This window comes from Copidosoma floridanum, unplaced genomic scaffold (genome assembly GCF_036245765.1).
Source record: "Copidosoma floridanum isolate Cflo_tuat_1 unplaced genomic scaffold, Cflo_Japanese_pri ptg000001l, whole genome shotgun sequence".
NCBI classification, from domain to species: Eukaryota; Metazoa; Arthropoda; class Insecta; order Hymenoptera; family Encyrtidae; genus Copidosoma; species Copidosoma floridanum.
In genome coordinates, this window is record NW_028321878.1 from 8,795,478 (window position 1) to 8,820,311 (window position 24,834).

Consider the following 24,834-nt stretch of genomic DNA (forward strand, 5'->3'; position numbering starts at 1 on the left):
TCGACTCTTTGCCGGGGCACGGGCGAAACAAGTGGGGGATTCCCCGTGCCGGTTGGACAAGTCGGCCAGGGTGGACCGTTCATTGGATGACGCGAAGGTTGGTAGAGCTCGACAGTCCGCGCGGATTTTGACTGTGGAGCGAGAACGCCGTATCTGTGCGTTCTTGTCGCTCTTTCTCCTTTATACATGCCTCTCTGCACCACCGAGAGATCGCAAGAGTAAGTGAGCGAGCGAGCGAGCGAGCGAGCTACAGAGAAGGAAAGAGCGAGAGCGAGAGAGGCACACACAGGACGATAGCGGCAATCAAGTAGGAAACTGCTTGGGACTGTGTACCGCGCGATATTCACATAGGGGCACCCCTTACTACACACCAATGCATCCGTCTTTCTCTCTCTCGCTCACTCTCTCTTGATTCCAGCGAACTGCGCTGAGCCGCCGCTGCTGCTGCTGCTGTTGCCGGTATATATCTACCACCCGCTTTGCTTCGCGCACACATTTAACTTGTCTTTTGTGTGTCGGCGTGTGTGCAAGAGAGCAAGAGCCAGCACAGCCTCGCGCCAGAGAGAGGAGGCACTCTCGCACTCTCGGGGGGCTTTTACGCGTGTTGGCTCGCCCTCTCATCTCTCTGCTATCTCTCTCTTTCGCCTTCTCTTCCTCTACTCCTATACCTCCTTCCACCCCACCCCCCGCACATATTCTGTTTCTCCATCTCTCTTCAGCATCTATACCGACAATACATCGTTGCACCAACACGAGCAGCACCAGCAGCAGTCGTTCACGTTCAGCTTCTATCTCGCCCTCACTTTTGCGCTCGTCGCCGCACTATGAAGGGGTTGACGAGGGGGTGAGGTCGGGAAATACGAGGCGCCATATTTGTGGCATTGCTCTCCTCGCTCTGTGGGACAACTCGTTCCCTCTACCCCTTCGTACCCCGTTTTTCAATTATATATGTGGATGTGTATATACACACACACATATATATATACCCTCGAAATCACAAGTGAGAAGGAGTAAGAGAGGCGGGACGAATTACGTCAGGGAGAGAGAAGAAGGCCAAAAGGGAAGTAGAGGGTCGCTGAGGGGGCTTACGCAGACTACCTTTTCTGTCGAGTGTGACGACAACGATGACTCTGCCATGTTTTGTCGACGGCCATTTTGCGAAAAACTTTGCAACTTGCGTATGCGCACATGTGTACATATACATATGCGTATGGCGTGTGCGGCAGCTAGAGCTGCGTGTTATTTGCACGCTGCTGGGCTCTACGTTCCCCCAGAAAGGAGAGCAGGAGCTCCGGGAGGTAGCCACCAGTACCAGCAGCTCTGTAGATACATATGGGCAACCGAGCGGGGCTAATACCCGTGTATGCTCGTCACGTCGTTTCGCTCTTCTCTTCCTCTTTCCTACCCTCTTTGCCCCGCGTGCGCTTAAGCGGCTGATGCACACAGAAGGGAATGACTACTACGACGAGACGACGACAAGCTACCACCAGCTCCCCTCGCGCATGTGTTTATATACGTACGCGCTGGCTTCTCTCATCAATGCATATATACGATGAAGAGGGTTATTTGTATGTATATCGCGCTCGTTGTCCACGCCAACATGGAAATACTCCCACAATGACGCCGGAACATTTGTCCATACACATGTTTCTCTCTCTCTCTCTCTCTGAATATTCTTACCTCAGAATTTTCTTCTCTCAACTCGTTTGGACCAGTATCTGATGCACCAAATGATTTTATGCTTATCAATGTAAATTATACGCCACAAATTCATCGTGATGATGCACTTACAAGCTGCAAGGACTCGGGTAAACACTTGCATTTTATTTACTGCTCATCTTGTATTGTATGCAGTACCTACTTTGTTGTAACAACAAAAAGAAACTTGGTCCATTCCTCCACTTGTTCCGTCCGATGTTGCTGGATTTGATTGTAATTCGTTCGTTTGAAGTTGGAGAAGATTCGTCTTAATTCACGAGTGGCATTAACGGGCTTGTCGTAATATTCGGTTGGACGTAAATTTAAACCGGAACCGCTTAATCCAAACGCTTGATCATTTGACACTTTTTATTTTCATCCCACGCAACCTCGGAAACTTTTACCCACATATAATCTACTCTATTCGGCCAGACGAAATAAAACATGATAAATATTGTAGATGTGGGCGATATGGAAATATATATTGCCGAAATGAGTAAAGATCCATACAACAGAGGATAAATGAATTGTTTTGTAGTTTATATAGAAAAACTTAAAAGTTATTTTGACGATAATCAAGCCTACAACATCTCGAGCCTTTCAAGTTAAAAGGATTAGCACATTACCTACTGAGCTATGCACAATGATAATAATGTGTACTACTAATATTATCTTGTTATAATTCCATACGATAATTTTCTATTAGTTGCACCAACTTGCAGCGAAAGTTGTCTTTACTTATCGTCTGTAAGAATTGTTTGAATCATGATGGTTCTCATGATGAGAACATTCGTATCACCCACGTACACGGGGGTAAAAAAGCCAAGGTCTCTTGAGTTTGTTAAAATTATCGACAATACAGATCCAGAGAGTCAGATGGAGAATTTTCTCTAGTGAGAAACTTCGAACAGCGTGCCTTAAAGTCCTGGCTAACCACCAGTTTCTTTTCTTCTGAAAACCTTTTTATCCACCTGTTCATAGGATTGGGAGTTCTGAGGTTCCTTTAAGGCTTTTCTTCAAGTACTGACAGTGTGAAGTTATACCATTACTTCCACCATCAATATCCAATTGGTACGTTAGAAATACCATATCTGGCGAGATATCTGGCATCTTAAGCGTTAAGGACGTCTAATAGATTGATTGGTGATCCTTGGCTTACGAGTGCTGAGGTTTGAAGTTTGTTTGTCGAGACATTACTCTTTTATAGATCCTCAAACAGTATCAGATTTTCTGAAAGTCTAGAACTTGGGTGCAAACCTCAATGGAATACACCATACGGTTTTTATTTGACCTTTATATCAATAATTCCTTTTCTAAAGTTATTCTTCAAAGTTAATCTACACCAAAGATTTCAATCGAATGGGTTTGTTGGTAATAAGGAACTCTCAGTCTTCCTGTGATTACATTATGAACTTTGTTGAGCAATATGATGGGAGCTGGAGTCAATACCTAAAGAAAAAGCCCGAGATCCTTAATCTCGTAGTTCTATAGTAGCCCCTTCATACGTACAGGTGTAAAGAAATCCTTTGTATCATGCGAAAGATACGCCTTTTTCACTTTTTTTCAACTCTTAGTATTATGCGAAATATCTTTTTTGGTCTCAGCGTTGATTTGGTTTTTTATTTAGGTATTTTGTCTTCATCGACACAGTGAGAGAGAAACATGAAAAGGCATCGAAGCAAATAAAGATTACCTTTGGAACTTAAGTCTGAAATTTGGTAATACACCAACCAGGGTTCCAGGGTGACTTTCACCAAAACTCCTTTTAAGGGTTTTGCTGGGATTTTCTTGTTCCACGGACATTAGCCTAGATGAATCCTGATCGTGTGGAAAAGTGAAGAACTATTTTTGAGTACCCCAAAGCTGAAAAGAGTAAACGTGAACTTTATCCACGGCCTTCTACGAAAAAGTACCCTTGATCGAGTAGTGTCACTAGATAAGACCCTCCTGTACAAAATAAGAGTGGTAAGGTAATATAAACTCGTTTTGCGTATCGATAGTCAATAACGCTTCGTTCGTATGATGCTTTAACACTTTTTGTACAACTACCCTGCAAATTTCAACGGAAAGGAATTAAGTCTTTCTGAAACTCTCGTTTTAATGAAGAAGTGGTCGAAGACGAGGGTGAAGAAAAATAGGGCAAGGAGAGGAAAAGGGAGCCTGATTTTCGTTGTCACGTTTTGACGCGCTTGGGTGAAGGGGAAGAGGAAGCGAGTGCTTTTACGTAACGGAGCGACTAATTGTAAAGGTGCCGGTTAATACCCATGAAAGTTTGTGCCGGGGTTGCGCGAGCGCTAACCACTGCTGCGCCGTTGTCGAGACGACTATGTATACCCACCCACACAGTATCACGTGCAGTCACAGACCAGAGATATACAAGAGAAACATCGCTCTCGCCACAGAGACGAAAGACAGGGAATCCCCTATCCCATGTATGTACACGGGGTAGAGTGAGAGTAGCGAGACCCAAGCCGAGTGAATCACGGGGCAAGCATGTATATAAATGAAGAGAGAAAAAGTGTGTATACATGTACATGTATACACGTTTGCGCGCATATGAAGGCGGAGGGGACGGGAGACAGGACAGATAAAGAAATAAATATAGTTAAAAGCCTCGAGAGTTCATACGGGCAGGCGCCCATGTGTGCCCCGGTATACATTTATACCAACATATACGTGAACGCACGCACGAGCGCCAAGAGAAACAATTAGAGCTCTATCCGTACACATGGGCGTGTACGCATATATACACTTGGGGCGCGTGTAAAGCGACGAGCCGAGCGAGAAAAAGAGCGAGGCGTCGCGGCGTAGTTAGGGGTGTAACGGGGGCAGAGAGAAAACGAGAGCGCAGCAGCAGTAGCACACGGCAAGGGGGATAAGAGGGAGAACGAACGAGCATAGTGTGTATGTATATGGTGTGTGTCTCTCTGGTGCTTTTATATGTGAGCGCGCGTTTTATAAGCACGTAAAAAGTGCGCCTGTGCGCGTGAACGCCCGTTGGCACAGCATTGGCAGTGTTGGCACTCCGACGAGCGAGAGATATATACACGCATATCCGTGCGGTTGTGTCGGCGAACTAAAGCCGGGTTGCTGCTGTGCTGGAGTTGTTGGCGGAAGGGAGGAAAGAGAGAGAGAGAGAGAGGCGGGGGGAGAGCCATAGCGGTGGAGTTTGTCTCTTCCCCCACTACTCGGCAGCTCGTCAGTCGCCCCAAGTCCACCGACGAGTGAGCTTCGCTCCGACGAAAATTTGTCTCTCGTGTATTTTGAGCAACACCAACGTAGCATTGTAATTCTACATCCATTCACTTTTTTTTCTGTATGTCATATTTAATTTTACTTATTACCACGAGCTTTGACTTTTCTTCTGCAATCAATTTTCGAAGAAAGCTCACTATGATCTTGTGGTCCAGATTTGGTGCTGTGTTTTATTAGCAGTGCTTTCGTACCTGCCCATTGATTACACTAATGCCGATTGTTAAGTGATTATTGTGTGATATACATAATACACGATTTTAAGTGAGTGACAAGAGAGTGACAAGTTTACAATCGAGTTACTTTTAAAAAGTTTGTGTTATTGCTACAACGAGTCATTTTGGAGTCATCAAATTGAAAAAAAAAATTAGTTTAAAAGTGTAGTGAATTTTACATCTGTCATTGAGTCTTTCGTTTACCAGAGATAAAATAATAGGGTAGAGTCTAAATCTCTCTCTTCAGTGCATATACCCTTATGTATTCGGTAAAGTCGCGTTCATACTTTGCCGGCCGAGTCAACCCTTAAAGAGGCGGTACACTCATCCACCCCAATTTCTTAATGAACTCCCTCTAATGCGTAAGATTAAATAGTATTGTATTGTTAGTGTGTTTAAAAGTTTTTTGCAAAAGTAATCGTGCTGTCAGTAACTGCGAGAATATCGACGGATTAAAAAAAAGGTGCAGCAAAGCAGGCTTTGCGGCGAACAGCAGTACATTCGAATGGCGTTCCAACGTGGCAGGAAAAAGTCGCCCAACAAGTGCGACTGGGCTTACGGTCTTGTGCTACGGCAGTTCTATTCTAACAGTGACAGATACTTGATGTAAAAAAAAAAAAAAAAAAAAAAAAAACACGTGAGCTAAATTAAAGATAAAAGCACGTACAAGAAGAAAAAAAAAAGTTTACCCATACGACTGGCAACAGTCAACAGTTTTAACTCTGATGCTCAAGTGACCAACAAGTGGGTATGCTGTGCACTTTAAAAGTGTAGTATACTTAAAGTTGATCGAACCTCGCCGCCGCCCCTTTTTTTTCCTTTCTCGTTGCCCGTGTTGTTGGCAACACGGAGATTTTTCACAGTGAACGTGCACGAGGGTTGTTGCTAAACACCCGACCAGTGCCCGTAACAACAGCAGCATTGCAGGCGTTTAATTCAAACCTCATAAGAACCGACGACGGTTACCTCGTCGTCGAGGCGCAGCTGCAGCCGAGGGTACGAACTACCTCCTCGTCGCCGTCGTCGTCATCGTCGTCGCGCGACAGCCGGAGGAACGACGCTGCAGAGGAGCTGTCCTCCAAATCCAGGAGAAGCAGCGCCGCCGGAGCGGGAAAAATGTATCCCAGCGCAGGCATCAATGCGGCCGCCGTTGCCGCGGCTGCAGCTGCTAGGCATCCGGTAAGTCGATACTGTATACACGAAAACCATGTGAGCCGGCTTGGGGGAGGACCCTCTCGTGGTGGATGATACCCGGCTCGGGTGGTTTTCCATGAAATTGTTCAAGGGGTGAAAGAAGCACAATGGACGTCCTATATCATTGACAGGCCCTCCATTATTTGTATTTTGAATTGGTTGAGCCGATCAAAAATTCTTTCTCGAGAAATTACTTCTCTATTGAGATGTAATCTCACTTGAATCGTAATAGAAACCGACTGCACAAACTGCAAATGTCAATTACTTATTAGAGGACAATCTCCCCCATTTTTATAGCTGATACGAGTTTACAAACGACAAAAACGATGGTGGAAGATGATATAATATTTTTGCACATCACTTGATGCTGTTTGCTTATGCAGATACGAGTTCAACAATAATTTCTACATGAATTAAATCATTTTCTTAAAACGCTAATCCATTACTAACTATAGCGTAAACATTAACGTAGTCGTCACACTTGAAGTACGCTTGTTTAGCATTATTTAAAGTTCAATAGTACATTCGTTCTGCACTTGAAAAAAGGTTACACGTCTATAAGACAGTACACTTGAAAGAAAAATGACATGTTTAAAAAAAACGGAGCATCATCCTTAGTTAATATTTTCAGATTGAAAAATTTTTTTTTGCAGCTTAGAAAAGTTAATACGAGATCCATTTACTTAATATCTTTCACCTTGTTTTTACAAATCAATAAATAATATAAATTAATGAATCCATAAAACTTAAGTCGTAACACTGTAATCAGGTTAATACTGCATAAACTTCAACTAACTCATATACCATAAAGTAAATTAAAAACCTTCATGGCAAATGAAATTTGAATTTTTTTTTTTGACATTTTTACAATTGATGTTATTTTCTACGTAAAGTTTTGTTTAAACAAAATACAATATTCACAAATTTTTCTTTTCCGTGAGTTAAGTGTTTTATTAATATATTAATTTGTTAATCTTCGTTTATTAATTACTTAATTCAATGTACTTATTTTTTTCTGCATTGATTTTTTATTAGCAAGTTCCATTTAACTGAAAATCAAGGGATGATTGACAACCCCTTATTTCACAGGTGATTAAAATTTTTTTTGGACTAAAAAAAAATGTATGATGCAGTGCTATTGTTTGAAAACATGAAGTTGTTACTGATACTAGCAAAAATGTGAGGAGTGTAACTGCTAGAATAAAGTGATTTTCCAACCCCCAACGTATTTGTCCGATAGTCAATTTATATGCCACAAATGTTCAATTACTATTATCACAATCACAAATCACCTAAAAATTTATCAAAATCTTATATCTTTGAATCATACTAAAGCTCACTTCAACACATTTCCCGATTCATTGCTACTAACAAGCCTCATTGCGTCAACCGGTTTATCGAGCCAAAACATCTGAAACATTAAAAATTAGAGCTCTAAAACTAACTTCCAAGCGCGTATACCGGCATCGCGTAAAAGTAAGGCCTCCGAGGGGGTCTCTCCTCGCACCGTCGTACATCTTTAAGAGGCTGCTCCGTTTATAGCTCGGGATAAACACGCATTAACTCACACGTGGGGCTCTCCTCCCCCATGTTTACGCTAGTCGGTAAGTAAGCAGGAGAGAAACGAGGAAAATTTAAGGCTCGGCTATTACAATACACGTATATATACTTGTGTAGATAGTCAGAGAGAGAGAGAGGGAGGAAACGAGCGATGGATATTTAACCACGTGTGATATTATGGTCAGGCCGCCGAGGTAAACCGATACAGTACCTATACATTATGTGCCAGACTGGCTAGCAAGCCGGCGGCTCTCTCTCTCGTGTGCTAGCCATATAACCGGCTACTTGAATACGCGAGCCTGCATGTGCGTATATACGTAGGCATGCACGTTACGTATAGCGACTGGTTGCTGAGAGCGTGACAATTACTCGAGCGCGAGTCCGCGATGTTGCCTTGACACCACTACTATTAGGCTATATATCAGTATTATATTATGTATACTTGTTGGAATTCCTTCTTTTTATATATATATATATATATATATATTCTTTTTCTACGTCATTAGTGGTTACCTTTTTTGTTTCATTTTATATTATTATTAGATTGGAAAATATCACGCTTGGAAATCAAGTTTTATTATTCCTATTGGATTTTTTGTATCAGCGAGCATAGCAACGTTATTATAAATTTATTAGCTTTTTTCCACTCGAATTATTTTTTTTTTTACTTCGTGTATTATAAATTATAGTATGATGGATCATACATCTATCTTTTAGTATTATTCTTTATGTTCAACTGTTTTCAATTGGATTATTTTTCCATTTTTTTTGTATTTTCTTGCATTAAAGAATATTAGATATGTACATTTCATTGTACAAATAAATAAATTTATTTGAAGAATGAAAAAAAAAAAAAATATTACTGATGTTAATCTTGAACTTAAAGAACGTAAAACAACGTAAGAATAGCCGAATAAGAAAACACACTTGTATCAAGCACCAGGATAAAATATGCATGAAGTCATTGAGACCAAGTATTTTTTTTACTATATGTAGCTATATACCTTCAAGTATGATCACAGTCGAGTGCTCAGTTGCATAAGCAAGTTTTATTAATTTTACTCGCGATAAAGAAGTACAAATAGTTGTTTTTCAATATCTGTGTACCATTGACACTGATGCCTTATGTAAACACAGCTATTCACATTATTACCACTATTACTCAGTTATACTTGAGAAGACATTTTTTTATACATCGAGAAGAGTTTCCATTAAATTTTTAGTGATTACTAGAAACGGTTCAATGCTAACCAGTAGATACAATCAAACGTATATGTTTCTAGATTACCTCGAAAATCATAGATAACCAAGAAAATTTAATTTCTACATCTCGACACCGCAAAAAAAAAATTAAAAATAAAATAAAATTCACCTCTAATCTAGATGTGGAAACTTTTTGAATTATACGATTAACATGTTTACTATCGGTTGCTAACTGTAATATGTAATAACCAGGAAATCGTATTTTCAAGCATCAGCGTGCTTTTAATCATAACCGAGAATCAAATAAAGTCGAACGCCAACTCCACGCCCATTACATTCTCGCTCCAACAATATAATTTGCGAAAGTGCTGTGTAAAACCGCTGCACGACGAAAATCGATTCCACTTAGACTCTTTCAACGCGCTCTTCCCGGTGTTACTCTACACTGCTATACATGTTACGTAAGTGTACAAACGAGTGCGTCAAACGCGAGCAAAATTTTTTTTATTTCATTTGATTTTTTTGAGATATTTGTTTTGTTTTTGTTGCGATAACCGATACCGAGTTCCGCTCAATCGCGCTTCAACCGATCGGCGTGGAGGCTAACAGCAACCGCTGCTGTGATTACAGTGCATTATTGAAATTATAGGACACGGCAATTCTCGAACTGAAAATAAAAATAACTAGACGATAAGGCGAATAATTTAATGATAGATACCTTGCTACAAACTATACAAACTGCTGTGCTGACAATGTTTCTGGTTTCTGGGTATATAATACGTATCTTTCCATATACGGATTTCACCGAATTCAACAGTTTTCATCCAATATATCGATAAATCACTTGTGAATAAAAAAATATTTTACCTTGTAATTCATGATGTATATATAATTAAAGGTAAGTCACGACTGTTTTCAGTCGAATCTTTCTTTCATCAACTGTGATCGTGTACCAGGTTTTTGTGCCAAATAATTTCTTCAAAGTTCTACTCGATAGGACGGAACGGTAAATAAAGTGGAATACATTGATTGGAAAATCAAACAAGGGATCCCCCGAGCTATGAAAGTCAACAGCAGTAGCAGCTAACCCGAAATCGTGTATCTAAAGCAGCAGACAGACAGTTCGATGTATGTATATGGACAGACGAAGCGGGGTGCGGGTATACGAGTACATATATACGTACTAGTCGATTTATCCCAGTAACTCAATCACTTGCCATGCGAATAAGGAAGCGAGCGAGCGCACGTCAGCCGCCCCCCCCGAGGCATTTCGTGCACGTACAATATATACACGCATACGCGAGGCATTGTACCCCGAACCCCAATAATGTTACACTCGCCCACTCTCTCCCTTCTTGCAGGTATTATCTGTATCGGGCACAAGGTCACGTGACCATCCAACCCCTGGCCGAGCCATACGTACATATACCAACGCAGAGACAAAGACAGAGGGGGGAGATGGATGGTGCCCAACTTAAGTACGTACACATAGTACGCGCAATCCGGACGAGATCCGCTAAAGTGCTTGAGACACGTGTCTATTGCTCCGGGGGGCGCGAGCATCCATACATACACATAAATACACGTGGAGTCGTACACTAACGCGGGCACGTGTCCATTGAACTGTAATTGGTGCGTGTACTGTCCACGTATACGTTTACGTATAGGGTATGATTCGAAGCGACGATCGTCTTTTTCGATAAAATGAAATGTTACCGAGTAATGAGAAAATAAAAGGGGGAAGGTGACGTTGATATTCTTTCAGCAGTCGAACTGTCTTTGGGAGTAATTTCAGAATAAGACGAGCCGCATAATTACACTCATTCAATTTTCGACTAAGACTTGAAAAAAAAATTAAAATCATAATGCGCTTAAGAGGATCTTGTATTTTTTCTACATTGAAAGAAATGTTTCGAGGACGCAGGACCGTAAATTGAAAAAGAGAAGGAGCAACAAAAAAAAACAATTCAGATGGAGCCGTACTCTTTGTCGAGGAGATAAAAATAGCTGTACGTGAAATAAGAGGAGCAAGATTGAGATAGGACGGCTCGAGGAGTGTAAGACGGCCGACGCACGCGCACCGTGTAATCGGCAGATAAAGCCAAGATCAGCGATAGTCGTGTGTGCGCTGGCGCGCTACAATGTACATTATTGCTGGGGCGATGAATGGCACACGGATTACTTTGGGACACCGAAACGACCGCTGGAGGATCCCCTCGTTTTCTTTTCCCCTTGTCATTCTTTTTTTTTCCATTCTTTTAGCCTCTAGATTGCTCATACATAAAGAATTCATATATGCAAATAGAATCTGCCAACGCAAAGTGGGGTCGATCTTTTTTTTTTCTCCCTTAAAGGGCTGTCGTAACGAATTAGGGAAGTATAGCTGATTTTTTTGGGGATTAGCACGGCTCTCGGTGACTATCGAGAAAAATATTTTTGCCACTCTCTTTCGGTTTTATTTACTATTTATCGTTCAACTGCGCTCTCCACTTTTTTCGGCAAGAAAAGGTAAATGATCGGTATGGAAAAATAAAGCAAAAATAAACATTTACCCCTGCCGCACTCGGTTCGTCGATTAATCCGCTTGGACACGAAAAAGCGCTGAATGACTGCTCATAAAAAAAAAAAATAATAAAAAAAGTCGAATGAATATACAAACAAAAAAAAAAGATGAAAAATCACGTTCAATCAAATCCCAGAGAGTCACTTCCACATAAACCAGCAGTAGTCTATTGCGTGAAAGTAAACATCAGCTGTGTACGAGCGATGGACGGGGAGGCACGTGCACGCGCTGTTACAATAACGATAAAACCATGTTCACGACGCGAGTCAATATCCCTTTCTCACCCCCTTTTGGCTTTGTCTGTGTTTTTGCACCCCTACACGAAATTACTATACGGTCGCCCCAAAGGGGGACGAGGCAGGGTGAGCCTTTCTGCTCGTCACACGCGAGCGCCCCTAAAGTAGGGGATGGGCGTAAAAGAGAGAGAGAGAGAAAAAAAAAAGGAAAAAAAATCCAGCAACATCAGAAGAGAGAAATTTAAACGGCCTCGACTTAGCAGCTTCCTCGTGTTCCAGGAAGGCCCTTCCGCGTACAAATAATGATTATGGTAATAATGATGATAATAACGCCAACGAGGGTCTTTCCCACTAACCCTAATCGTGAGGCACCCCTAAGTGCGACGGCCAGATGTGAATCGGTAAGTGTATATATATGTATATTTGTATGGAAAGGGAGAGGCAGAAGGGCTGTTGCATCGCGATTAAAAAGGGGGGACAGCTAGCTCGGGCGATTAGTACAATGTAATGCACTTATGTTGGTGCGTTTTTTTTCTCCCTCCTCCCTTGCAGCGTAGTGCTTATAGTGGTCGACGAGGTAGTGATTTCGCAAAAACTCCAGCCTGTGGAGGTGATTATTCAACCGCAAAACAAATAGTATCCGGGTTTGTGTACATCGCCCAAATTAAGAAAATAAACAAACGAGGGTCGCATTGCGCAATGGATGAGACAAAAAAAAACTCGAAAATTCGCACTCGATGGTTGGCTTGAGGAGGATGTATGGTGGAACAAAAAAATTCACGAGCTGCGCATTCCCCAAGGCCACACACGAGTACAGAGCAACCGGTTGTGAAACAGCCGGTCTTTAGCGCTTCACACGTAAGAAAAGTACACAGACTCGTGGCCGGCCATTGTAGCGCCAAAGCGAAGAATAACACGAAGGAGAAGGAGAACAAAAAAAAAAAAAGGGGCGGCCAAGTTTGCGCGAGACTCCCCTCGATTCGAGCAAATATTGATACTTTTAATCGGCCTGTTTAGAGCGCCTCGGCCGTGCGAATTTCCTCCTCTCTCTTTTTCTCATCGGCCTCGCGATCCACGTAGCCAGCTAATGCGCGGAACAAATATGCACAGCTGAAAAAAGCCCTCGGCTTTTCTTTCGCTTCAAAGGAGAAATTAGTCGCGCTGTGCGCTCCTTCGGCCCGCTCCATCGGAGCTGAAGATCCGTTATTCTTTATTTTTTTCGTTTCCGCTCGATGAAATAGCCGATTTTCATCCACGTACAAAAAAAAAAAATAAATAAAATAAGGTACAGGAAGATAAAAAAATTTCTAGCAATTAACTTCTTTCGAGTATAGCTACGTGGATACGTGAAATTAACAGCCGGCACATGGATGTATACATACCAGACAGAACCTCAGCTGTACACTCAGTTAAAATCGTTTAGGCAAACACCAACGATGTTTGTACCAAGAGGGCAAAAAAACTTCTGGGAAGGAAAAGAAATAATAGTGGTGAACCCAACCATCCGTTCGTCCCGCAAAAGGACGAGAGGAGGCAAAAACCATCAGCCAAGGCACGGTATCGCTCGGGAGACAACGGAGCAACGTGACTTCCGCGCAGCGCTTTGGATATCGTTCGACATCGTGTTTCGTCCCTTAAACTCTGAGTAACTATCCATATACTCCGGAGAGAAAGAGAGAGAAACTAAACCAGCAACGGAAGAAGAAAGGAGGGGGGGGGGTAGATGAGAAGAACGAGGCGAGAAAAGGAGCCGCAGGCAGCATCACCGTAATACAAGTGAGAGATCCCGGAGAGCTGGGGCGCAAAAAAAATTAAGCTGGCTCAATGGCAGGTGCTGAGCCAATAAGCCGTGAGTGCTTGTCCCTCCATGTGTGTGTGCGTGCGCGTGCGCGCGTGCTTTTGTACACATATATAGGGGTGGGGAAGCCGAGCACTAAACGCAGGCCCGGCTAGAACGAAATCCCTTTTACCGCCAAAATAATCCCTCCGGCTTTCTTCCGCCCCTCTGTACCCCAGCCCTTGGTTGGGGCTAACACAATGGCCGGAAACGACCCCTCGGGTCCGCAACATCGGTCTGTACAGCCACCTCGACCCTCCACCCCGTGTCCACCCTGTATACGTCTGTAGGGTGTACGTCGTGTAGGGCTGCTGTTGGCGTACCGAGCCTAAGAGCCCCGTAAATTGGTCCACTAGGAGAGAGAAGAAGCCCGCTCCCAGACCGGCATGCCCACTTTATCCCCCAGTGGTTTCCCGTCACTCTCTTCTCCGCTACTCCAGATGCACCCCTGCCCTTCTTTGTCTGTTTTTCTCTGCCTTTTTTTTTCATTAGGATTGCTTTGTACGATTTACTTTTTTTTTTCTTTTTTTTTTTTTTTTTTTCATTGATTTATTTTTTCTTCTATGTATTTGATACTCCGACGATGAGTCACGAATCAGAAATTTATGTGCACAAAACGTGCAGGTATTTATCGTTATTGGAAGGATCTGTAAAAGTTGACTCGTTTCGCATCAATCGATGACCATCATAATAACAAGCGCACCATTCGCTTTCAAGTAGGTGCTTCCAGGCAATAATCTCATCCACTCTCCGTAAAATCCCCATTATATTCCGTGTAATTAGTACTTTTTTTTTTCCATACACAAGGTAAAAACCCTTTGAAAGGAGGGGGGAACTGTTACACACCGAGCATGATATCTTCCCCTCGAAAGATGAATCGAGTGTCACTCGAAGCGTCGAAGCCATTGGTCCGTCGCAGTTTCACCCTTCTCTATCCCCATTTTTTTCTCATTCTCTTTCAGGGCCACTTAAGCTCTTCTCTCTTTTACTCTCCGTGGGTATAGATATGTATACGTATACCTTTTTGCACGGCTTGCACAGCCTCCACAAATACTAATACAGAAGAGTGGAAGGGGACTGTATGTAGCGCGCACTTATAGTCAAGGGGTCTCTCTCTCTTTCTCGGCTAAGCATTCGGGCTATTGTACCCGCAGTATAGGGCGCAATTTATGCCCGTGCACGTTTGCAGCGGCACATGTGTACATTGTATAAGGGGCAAAGAAAGTAGAGAGCATAATATTATGTACCCAGTACGTGTATATGAAAAAGAGAGAGAACGAGTGGAGGAAGCTGACTGCGATATAGCTGCGTTTTTTTTATTGTCCTTCGTTTATATTTCGTAGGTATATGTATATTATATACCCGCGTTTAAATAGCTCTCAAATTACAGGCATCTAAGCTCCACTCTCCTTTACACCCCGCTTTTTCTTCCCACCTCCTTCTCGGCGTAACTGTATACTACGTTGGTTCTACTCGCCAGCCACCTTGGTCGAGAAAGAGCTTGGAAGGAAGTGAAATATAAACTCGAGAGAGCGCGAGATATATATTTTAGAAGGGAAAATATTAACTTAGGCGTGCGTGCGTTTGAGAGTGTAGAGCTCGTCGGCTTGCCTTCGCTCGTGTGTACAGCACACGCGGTGTAAAACATGGCATCCAGATGCTGGTGCGCGATGTTTGGGAGTTTTACGATGAGCCCTCCCTCCCTCTCTCTCTCTCTCTCTCTCTGAGGCCCTGCAGCCCGTCTTCTTGATACTTTTGTCGGTAAAGTGCTGTGTTTATCAAGATTGCCGGAGGTTTTCTCCGACACTCCACGTGTTTGCACAAATATTGTCTTTAATTATGTTCTCTTCCATATTTTTTTTTTTTTTCTTTCTTTTTTTCGGTGCTGCCTCAAGTTTCATCGTCGAGTAGGTTTTGTGCTGTTACGACGACGTTTCCGCGTAACTTTAAACCCCCGGCTCATCTCGAGTTTGGAAACTCGCGTAAGCAAGTTTAGCTGGAAGCAAAGGGGGATGCGGGTCTGAAAAATTCTACTCCCAAGGCTGCCGCTGTTGCCCACCGCTGGATACTTGGCAAAACTTGTACTTATTAATTTCGCGGTAAATCTTAATTGCCCAAGTTGTTGAATGCTGACCTCAATCCGTTGTGGGATAACAATGAAGCTTGCAAAGCTTTTCAAGTCTATTGACCCCGTCGTTGTACGTTTGGTCTCGTTCGTCGAGCTCTATAGAATATACCGATGCCAGTCACAACATATTATACACAGAAAGCCAGTCGTAACGAGTGCAAAAAGTATTATATTCCAACGGGGACAATCGCAACAATCATCGTAACCCAAGAGCGTTTCATCGGCCGCGCGATGTTTCGTCAGCTTTTTCGGGCGACACGCAATCTGATACGCATTTTTTTTTTCCACCCACGTCGCACGCGGCAAATAAATTTCATCGACAGCGTTTTATTACATCCACGCGAGAGAGTGTTTTTTTGCGCTCCAGTTTTCTTCGCCCTTTTATTTCCATGCGTGTGTACACGTGTTAACGTTATCGCTTGACGCACCAATCCCTCCACTGTGAAATTCACGGTTGGTCGTTTAGGGGATTTAACGGCTTGCGATAAATAAAAATCCCGAGCGGACGCTAGTGTGCGATCCCAAATCACGTCTCGCTCGATTGGAAATAACAAACAAATTTGTGCACGTGCGTACTTCCTCGAATTCTCATCTGGTTTATTTCAAGTATCAATGTCAAAGATTTTTCTTCTCGCGTGAAAGAAAAAAAAAAAAATGATTATGGATGTACAAGCTCGAACATTCTTCCAAGCCAAGCGGAGACTCGCTACCATTCGTTACGCACCGGATCTCCCAAATGCAGCCGTCATCGCTCAATCAAGCGTATTTATCCGCGTTGCAACAGCAGACAGACAGAGGCAAGCCACCAACAACGCATTATACATACACAAACACACACGTAACGCAGTTGCCCCTCGCTCGAATTACCCGACAATCAAGTCAAAAAGCTGCAGGCTAGGCTCCCCCTCTGATCGTCGATGTATACCTACTGCGTCGTATGTTTTCCCCCCACGATGTGTATACACTGTCACATACATATACGGAGTCACTCCGTTGCGCCCGCACACGCGGACGACACCACCATCTCTATATTCTATTCCGACGCGTCACCCATATATGGCATACACTTACATACGTATGAACACAGTCCGGAAAACGATCCGTTATTGATTTTTTTTCCCCCACGGACTGGCGAAAGCTGACACACACACACACAGTGTATATTGAGCGAGTATAAGCTTGTGTAGGGCTGATGCTCTTCTTTTATCCGCTCCCTATGGCCTATAGGGCGTCACACTCTATACTTTTTTTTTCTCGCTCGAGAGCCCACGCGTTCGCCCAAAATTACACACGCGTGTTTACCCAAAAAAAAGTCTTTATTCGCGAAGCCCGTGGAGAGAGACGTAAGCATCCGAAAGCCCGACTAACGATCCATGAAAATCGATAGCCTACACTGCTGCCGCTCTACTGTATACTCCTCCCCTGGACTTTGTATCCTGCTTACATACTTATACTTTGCACGTTTCTTTCTACCCCACGGCAGATGGGGTGGCGTCACTTTGGACATTACGCCTGTTGATTTTCTTCCAAGACCAGAGGCTGTACCTACAAAGGTTTATCACAGCCAGGCGTGTTTCAATCAGCACCAATCGTACAGTGTACAACGTGTCATTGATGGAAAGCAAAACTTTTCCCAGCTGCATGATAATACATGCATCGCGTGCGCTTAAAAAGCCTCGGGAATTCGTGCGCAGCGAGACGACGGCGAATACATAAATTAAAGCCCGAAGGATCGATTGGTTCGACAGATACAGCTTGTAAATGCACACGCGATTCGTTTGTATATAAACGTACCAACTTGCGTGCTGTTTCTAACGCGATGACGATAATAACGATATTCTCGCCGATCGTTGAGCTTTCCGTTTATCAGAGTTAAAATAATTTATTCATATCGTGTGGAGTACAGCTGTCAACCGATGTCGGTATCGCTACACCTACAGTATCGATTAATCAAGCTCCGTTGGGCCGCTTACGTGGGCCCACCCTCGGTTTTGTTTTCCCTCGTCAGAAAACATTATCGGCATTGGCCCGTGAAACAATAATCGCTATTGTCAAACGCATGGTATACACACATATGCACACGCGTGTGCGTACAACCAACCGAGCACGTCATTGTCATTACCATTCCGTGCTCGTCGGTGGCCGCGGTGGCGGAACATGGCATTTTATTTCCCCCGCACACGCGCGCGCGTACAGGGTATGCGGATAATAAGAGACACATAAACACATACGTTTTTGCTCCCGTATATTTTCTCTGGTTGTTTCTCTCAAGCTTGGTACGAGACCCGCCGCGAAACTCGATTGTATACAGTCCTCCTCCTCCTCCTCCTCCTCCTATCCGGTGGCTAGAAGAGCAGGTAATTAACCGGGGGGAGGCGAGTGGAATATAAAAAAAAAATCGCTCGTTTCGGGCCAACCGAGTGTTTCCGGCCCCACAAGAGAGCGAAAGAGGGACGGAGAGGAGGAAAGGAAGAAATAAAAGAAGCCCTTCGGGGGATTGTGCGTCGGTGCTCGTTGTATATAGCAGCCGAGCGGCAGAATGGCACTAATTGGCATTAGGACTGGCAGTTTGTCGTGCCTCGAACCCTAAGCGTTTTTCTCCTCCCCACCTCCCCCCCACTTGCTCGCTCTTTTTGTACACGTACACAGCTCGAGCTCCCGCGGCTGTTTTCGCTCCCTCTCTCTCTCAATTTAATCAGTAGGCGTCGCGCGTTCCTCTCCTTATACTTCCCCCCCCCCGCCACTCTCTTTCTTATCTTTTTTTTCTTCCCTTTTCTCTACTTGAGCTTCTTAAGATGTGACTGGCGCCGGCAAACAACGAAAATACCAGTGGAAGCTCTCACCCTACTTTATTTTCTCTTAACGAGAAAGTTAAGAGATGTATAGAGAGAGAGAGAGAGAAGGGTGGAAAAAGTCGACGATGGTATACAGGGGGTTGAGGGAAGAAGAAGCGAAAAGAGCCAAGTTGCGTGTCATCAATTACGCGGGGCTTTCCGGTTATTAAAATTTATAAATAGAGAGAGGACCGAAAAGCCATTCGTTTCGCCGTAATTCCCTCGGTATATTATACGCTCTTCCAACTAACGATTGAATTATTCACCGACCCGTTTGAGCCGCCTGTATTTAATTTGTGTTTATAATTAACGCGTCACATATTACGGATACTTTTCTCCTTCTTCTTTTTTTTCTTTTTTTTTTTTTTTTCACTCTCAATGAATACCGATTGCGTCAATAGGATCGCGTACATTTTACAGATACAAAAAAGGCTACTTTTTCACAGTTGTTGTACAGGTAATTTCGAGCGAACGAAATTATTACTCTCAACGCCACTGTTGCAAGAAGTGTACAATACCGATTTACCGATTTACCCTCCCTAATCATCGACGTCGGAGTATAAAATTCACTCGAACCACCATCGCCGATGGCGCGAGATTAAAGTATTGTAAATCAACGCGGTACCATAATGAGCAACTCGTCGTGTCCCACATATATATATACACGGCACAACGTCAACAAAATGAAAACATTCGCGTATCCTTCCCCGGTCGCGTGCATTACCGATAATTACAAGCGCTCGGAGCTAAAATAAACAATCCTTATCCTCGGATGGGATCGCGATGAAATGACGCGAAGAGGAAAAGAGAGGGAGATGGCTACCGTGTACACTCGCGAAGGAGATAAAGAGTATGGAGTCACGGCGCGCGTTTCCTTGCCACTGTATACTATGAGGCGGCGGCAGTATTCTCAATCAAATTAATTGACCGTACGGTGTGCTGTGGCTCTCGCAACCTCACCCTTTTAACGCTCCACGTGGCGATCCGCGATCCGTATCGCGCGAATGTATATATACATATATCGTTAAGAGCGATAATTGCACGCTGAAAAATGCACGACGAGTAAGTATATATATATATAAAATATATTATACATAGTACGCGTATACAAACACCCAACACACTATTCGAAGCTCCTCTTGTCGTGTCGTTCTATATAGCCTCTGATTTACGGTGCCCGCGCGTGGGCGACCACGGGCGGCGATTACATCGGCGATGCCGCCGGTGTGTTTATAACGCGGCCACAATGTGTATTCTCTGCTCACAAGCCCTGCAGTTGGCGTGAATGTTTCCGTGAAAGCGCGTATATAATGTGAACACCATGGGTATATATGTATGTTGGACTTGCACGTGTGTGAGTATAAGTATCCTTGTAACCACTGCCTTTGGCCATACATATACGCGCACCTAACGTACGCGTGGGTTGGCACGCGCTATTTTGCAGGCAGCGAGAGATAATTGAACACGCGAGCCACGCCGAGCTTAATTATACGAGCGTGAGAGACGTGCATTGATCGATTCGCGCAAATAGTGCCGATAGGTACACGACAGCTTCCGATTCACAATCTAGCTGCACCTCGGTAGCGACTACTTTGCTCTCTCTCTTTTTGTCTACCTTATGACTGTACACTTTACGTTAGTTATTTCCTCTCCGACTCGCTCTGAATGTTCACACAGCTTTGCGGTTGTATAATATATACATTGTACGGATGCACGTGTACGAAGCATCATTCATTGTTCTTAATTTTTTTCAATTGACTGGTAACCTACGGCGCGTATAATGTACGTACATCTCCTTCTCTTGCTCGCTTCAAAGAATCGCCGCTACATTACATACATGTATATACTTACACATGAAAGGCTCGCGGTAGAGCGACAGAAAGAGAAACTAGGAGGTCACGCTTTGATTTCTATTCAGCGCGTATAATATCTAGGCTAGACTGTATACAGCTGCGGTGCTTCTCTTCTTCTTCTGTATGGCCTTTCGACGAATTTGTTTCTTTGATGTAACACGAGCGTTTATATACACGGAAAAATTTATGACCGCTCGAGTGACTACCAACTATAACACCACCACCATACCCATGTGGCCACCGCGTTTGTATACGCGCGGGTACGTGGATGTATAAGCTAAATTAATTTATCTCTCTGATTTTCATCTCACCTCTTTGGGTCACTGACTTTGGAAATAATTTTGCATCCATGCGGTTCTTCCTCTTTTGACCCTTACGAATGGGCGAACAATTGTTTGCCCACAATGTATAGAGGGATAATAATTAAATACGAAACTTTGCGTCGTCTACAAACTTTATACCTACAAAAAGATTTAAGATCAAGTTCATTTTGTTGCAATTACTTCAGTCACCTCGTCTGAAACGTACCGGTTTAATGTGAAACATTTCTATCAAACAAAGTAAAAAAAAAAAAAAGGGGGGGGGAGAAAAAGATAGTGGATCGGTTACTCGCTATACCATCAGCAGCCTACAATGTACGTAGAGCCACAGCTTTTGTGCCATCCATTCTTTTCCTCTTGCCTGTGGAGCACCGTGCGATAGAACGACAATCGATCGCTCACTCCCTATATGTATATACCTCCCTCTTTCCGTGTGAGAAAATAGCTCTGTCCCGCAGCAAACGAACGAAAGAGAGACGCAGCCATAGATCGTCAGATAGATGTATACAGATACACAGATGGACGGATAGACGGAGAAAAGAGTATATTTTAGCGGGTACTGCAGCTGAGAACAGCCAATGTAATAATCTGCGGTGCTGTGTGGGTATATTATATACGTATACACCTGCATAATTTCTCGGCACCATATTACACACACACACACACACACACACACACACACACACACACATACACATACCTGCAACGATCGGCGCACCGATGGTCGAGCGTCGAATGGAAAATTGGCACGTAAACGCCGCGAGTATTATTCACCGCTAATGGGAAGATGAATGCCGGAGATATAAATTCACCGGGAGGTAGGGGTAACTATATACCCCGGCTATTATAGGCGCCCTCCCCATCCGACCCCACTCGCTGCCCTTCCTCACTCCCTCCTCTCTTATACACAGCTCCGGAGAATAATTCGAGTTTACGGGCTCGTGCGCTAAGCTGCGATTTCCACTCGCGCGCGTATATATACATCTCCGGGATGCCTTTTGTCTTGGGCTATCTCTCTCTCTCTTCCCGATTTTTGCGCGAAAAACGCCGAAGGATCCGATAACTCAAATTCAATTCGCCATTGACTCGTTAGGAGGGCTCAATAGACCCCTTCGTTGTACGAAAGACCGCTCGATTGTTTGCGCTGCATGAAAGATGAAGCTTTGCATTACAATCACGACTGACCGCGGTAATTTTACCAGATACACGTATATAATATTATATGCGTGTTACCGAGCTCTGTAACGCCTCGTCCTTTTCTTTGTTGCCTTTATTTTTTTTTCTTTTTTTTTGGGGAGAAAAAAATTCCACCCAGTCGTAAGGATAATGCTGGAAAGAAACAATCGCGAAGCGAATACAATTATCGGAAGTATACCACCGCGGCTGTGTACACACGACACACCCGCAGACAGAGGTACGCAGAGCCGCCCACATCGCGAGAGAGAGAGAGAGAGAGAGGATCTTTCTCTTTCATCGGAAAGTGCACACAACGGCAGAAGAGTAGCGAGAGCTGCACCTATAGAGGCTGCAGGAGAATCGAGAACGAGCAGAGAGAGAGAAAGGTGGAATTGGTTGGCCAGAGGGGGAGGTCGGGATGAGAGAAAACGACGATGTAGCCGCTACTGCTTCTCCCTGCAAATATTTGAACGTTTTTCGACGGTATCCATGACGACGTCGTCGAGCCTTGCTGCATCCACGTGTGTGTGTGTGTATATACACATCCGCACGCCCGGAACGAACATTTGGCAAATATTTGCACGGAGCTCTACTGCGGAAAGCAGTAGCACCAGACGACGAGGAGGAGAAGCGCCAGCCTCTCGAAATCCCGGTGCCGAAGACCGCGAATCGGCAGACAGCACAACGAGAGAACCTGTGTCCATGTGTGTGTGTATGTGTATGTATATACATCCATCTATTGGTGTACACGCGTGCAATACCACCGTAAGGACTCTCTGTTGCTTCGCTGGCCGGGTTGGTTGTATGGACTGCAAAGGCATCGAGTACTAAACTGTCTTTCTCAATATCTGCGTGTATACTTGTACGAAAAAGCGAGAGTGGAATGGCACGTTTCAATGGCGCTCCGATTGAGCTGCACCCAAGTGTATAGGGGGTTCGAAATCAACTTGGGGCACGATGAACACTTCCCTCGACGAATTTGTTATCTATGTTATCCGAATTACTACATGATAAGAGCCCCTCCTCCGTCCTGTACTTGGTCCAGCGGGTGATGTTTTGCTTTGGAAAATAAGTAAAATAATACCCAAGTTGTCCCACTCGCAATCACGTGTCGAATGTAATTGGACGACAAGCCTTTTATGCTGTACAGAGAAAAATCTACCGCAGCAGCATCGGTAAACGCTCAAGAGGGAGGGAGAGCAACACGTTATGTACGTGTGCACACAAGTACCCTTGTATTCGTCACCCATTACGCGAGAGTAGAGCTCATTTCTCCGAAAGATATTAGTCGTTATTGTCAGCTGCAGTGTGTCCCGCATATGGCAACCCTCGATACGTATTTATTGTACTTCTTCCCTTGTGTACAATGCGCGCTGCACGGGGCGCCCCACCCCCCCTCGACACGCACACGGTGCGCGTTTACGGCCAATACAATTTAATTTCATTCTATATATAGTCGTATAGTACGAGGTCTCCGTAGAGCAGGTCAATGACAGATCGAATTTAATCTCGTTTTTACATTGGTCGCGCGCAGATGAAAGAACGGCCCTTATCTTCGGGCTCCCTCTTGTTCTCTTTTTCGTGCTCGATTTCCCCCCTCCTCGTTGGCCTTTGTCGTCGTCGTCGAGCTCAAGGACCTTCTACTCGCGTGTGTTCGCCCCAACTCTCTTTCTCCGCCGTGCACTCTCTCGAGCCTCTCGTTTTTGTTCCCCTCCTTTGACGTCGTTAACAACCACTTGAAGAATCGCGCGCAAAAAGCGTACGTATCCATGCATCATGTAAGTGCGCGGAGAGAGAAAGAGAAAACCGAAACACCTACCGAATCGACTTTTGCCATTCTCTTCCGCGTCCCATTGTCAAGGCCCAAGTGGTATACTAGTAAATAACAGCTGGCTGGATCATGGAAAATATAAAAAGAGCGTGTTGCACTAGAGCTAGAAACAATGCGACGAAATGTACAAACGTGCAGCCGTTGTGGCGAATGAAAGATTCTCGAGGCTCGATAATATTGGCATAGAAGAGCAAATCGTACCGAGGTATGGAAATAAGATAAAAAAGAAAAAAAAAGATACGAGAGCAATTTTGGAAAATCGATGTCTGCTCTATAGGCGCAAATGCACACGGTGCATGTATACAGTGTATAGAATAGAATGCAGAGAACAGAGAATAATCGACAGGGGGAGAGAGAGAGAGAGAGAGGTGTGCCGCGTCCCCCCTTGGCTCTCGACGCTATACATAACAGCAGCAGCAGGGTCGAGTCGAGAGTCGAGAGGGTCTCGGCGGGCGTTAAGCTAAATTAACATAAGAGCGTGTGTGCAAACACACAGGAGAGCAGCAACAGCGGCACCGGAGCGTCGAGGGGAAGAAGCGAAGCGAGAGAGCGTAAGCTGCTGTATACACACACATTAGAGAAGAAGAGCGAGAGAGAGAGAGAGAGAGTGCCAGATAGAGATCACGAGCTGTTGGAGAGAGATGGCGAGGGCAGGTCGGGGGAAAGGGTGGGAACACGTGTCCCTCAGTGAGATAGTTAATTACTCGTTTGTGCGCCCATACAGCCGGGGAGAGATGCTGCGCCCGCTGGAGGAGGAAAGGGAGCCCAGAGATTACGTGGTCTCGTGGTGTTGGATGAGAGGGAGAGAGAGAAGGGCACGAGCAAAGGAGCGGGAGAGAAGGCCTGCCGCTGCTGCCGTATTAGATGAGCAAGGGACGCCGGATACGTGCTTCTGTCCGTCTGCCGGTGGATGAGACGGGAGAGTCGTGTGTGG

The 24,834-nt window shown here is 44.3% G+C and overlaps 1 protein-coding gene across 1 annotated transcript in view; it reads left to right on the top strand.

The window, feature by feature from the left end:
• The first annotated feature begins 4,922 nt into the window (after positions 1 to 4,922).
• Positions 4,923 to 24,834, top strand: part of LOC106639825 (protein groucho) — a 127,200-nt gene continuing 107,288 nt past the window's right edge. The window contains exon 1 of the mRNA XM_089594760.1: positions 4,923 to 6,344. Coding sequence (XP_089450886.1) covers positions 6,282 to 6,344 — 63 coding nt within the window. The 5' untranslated portion in view covers positions 4,923 to 6,281. The remainder of the gene's footprint in view (positions 6,345 to 24,834) is intronic.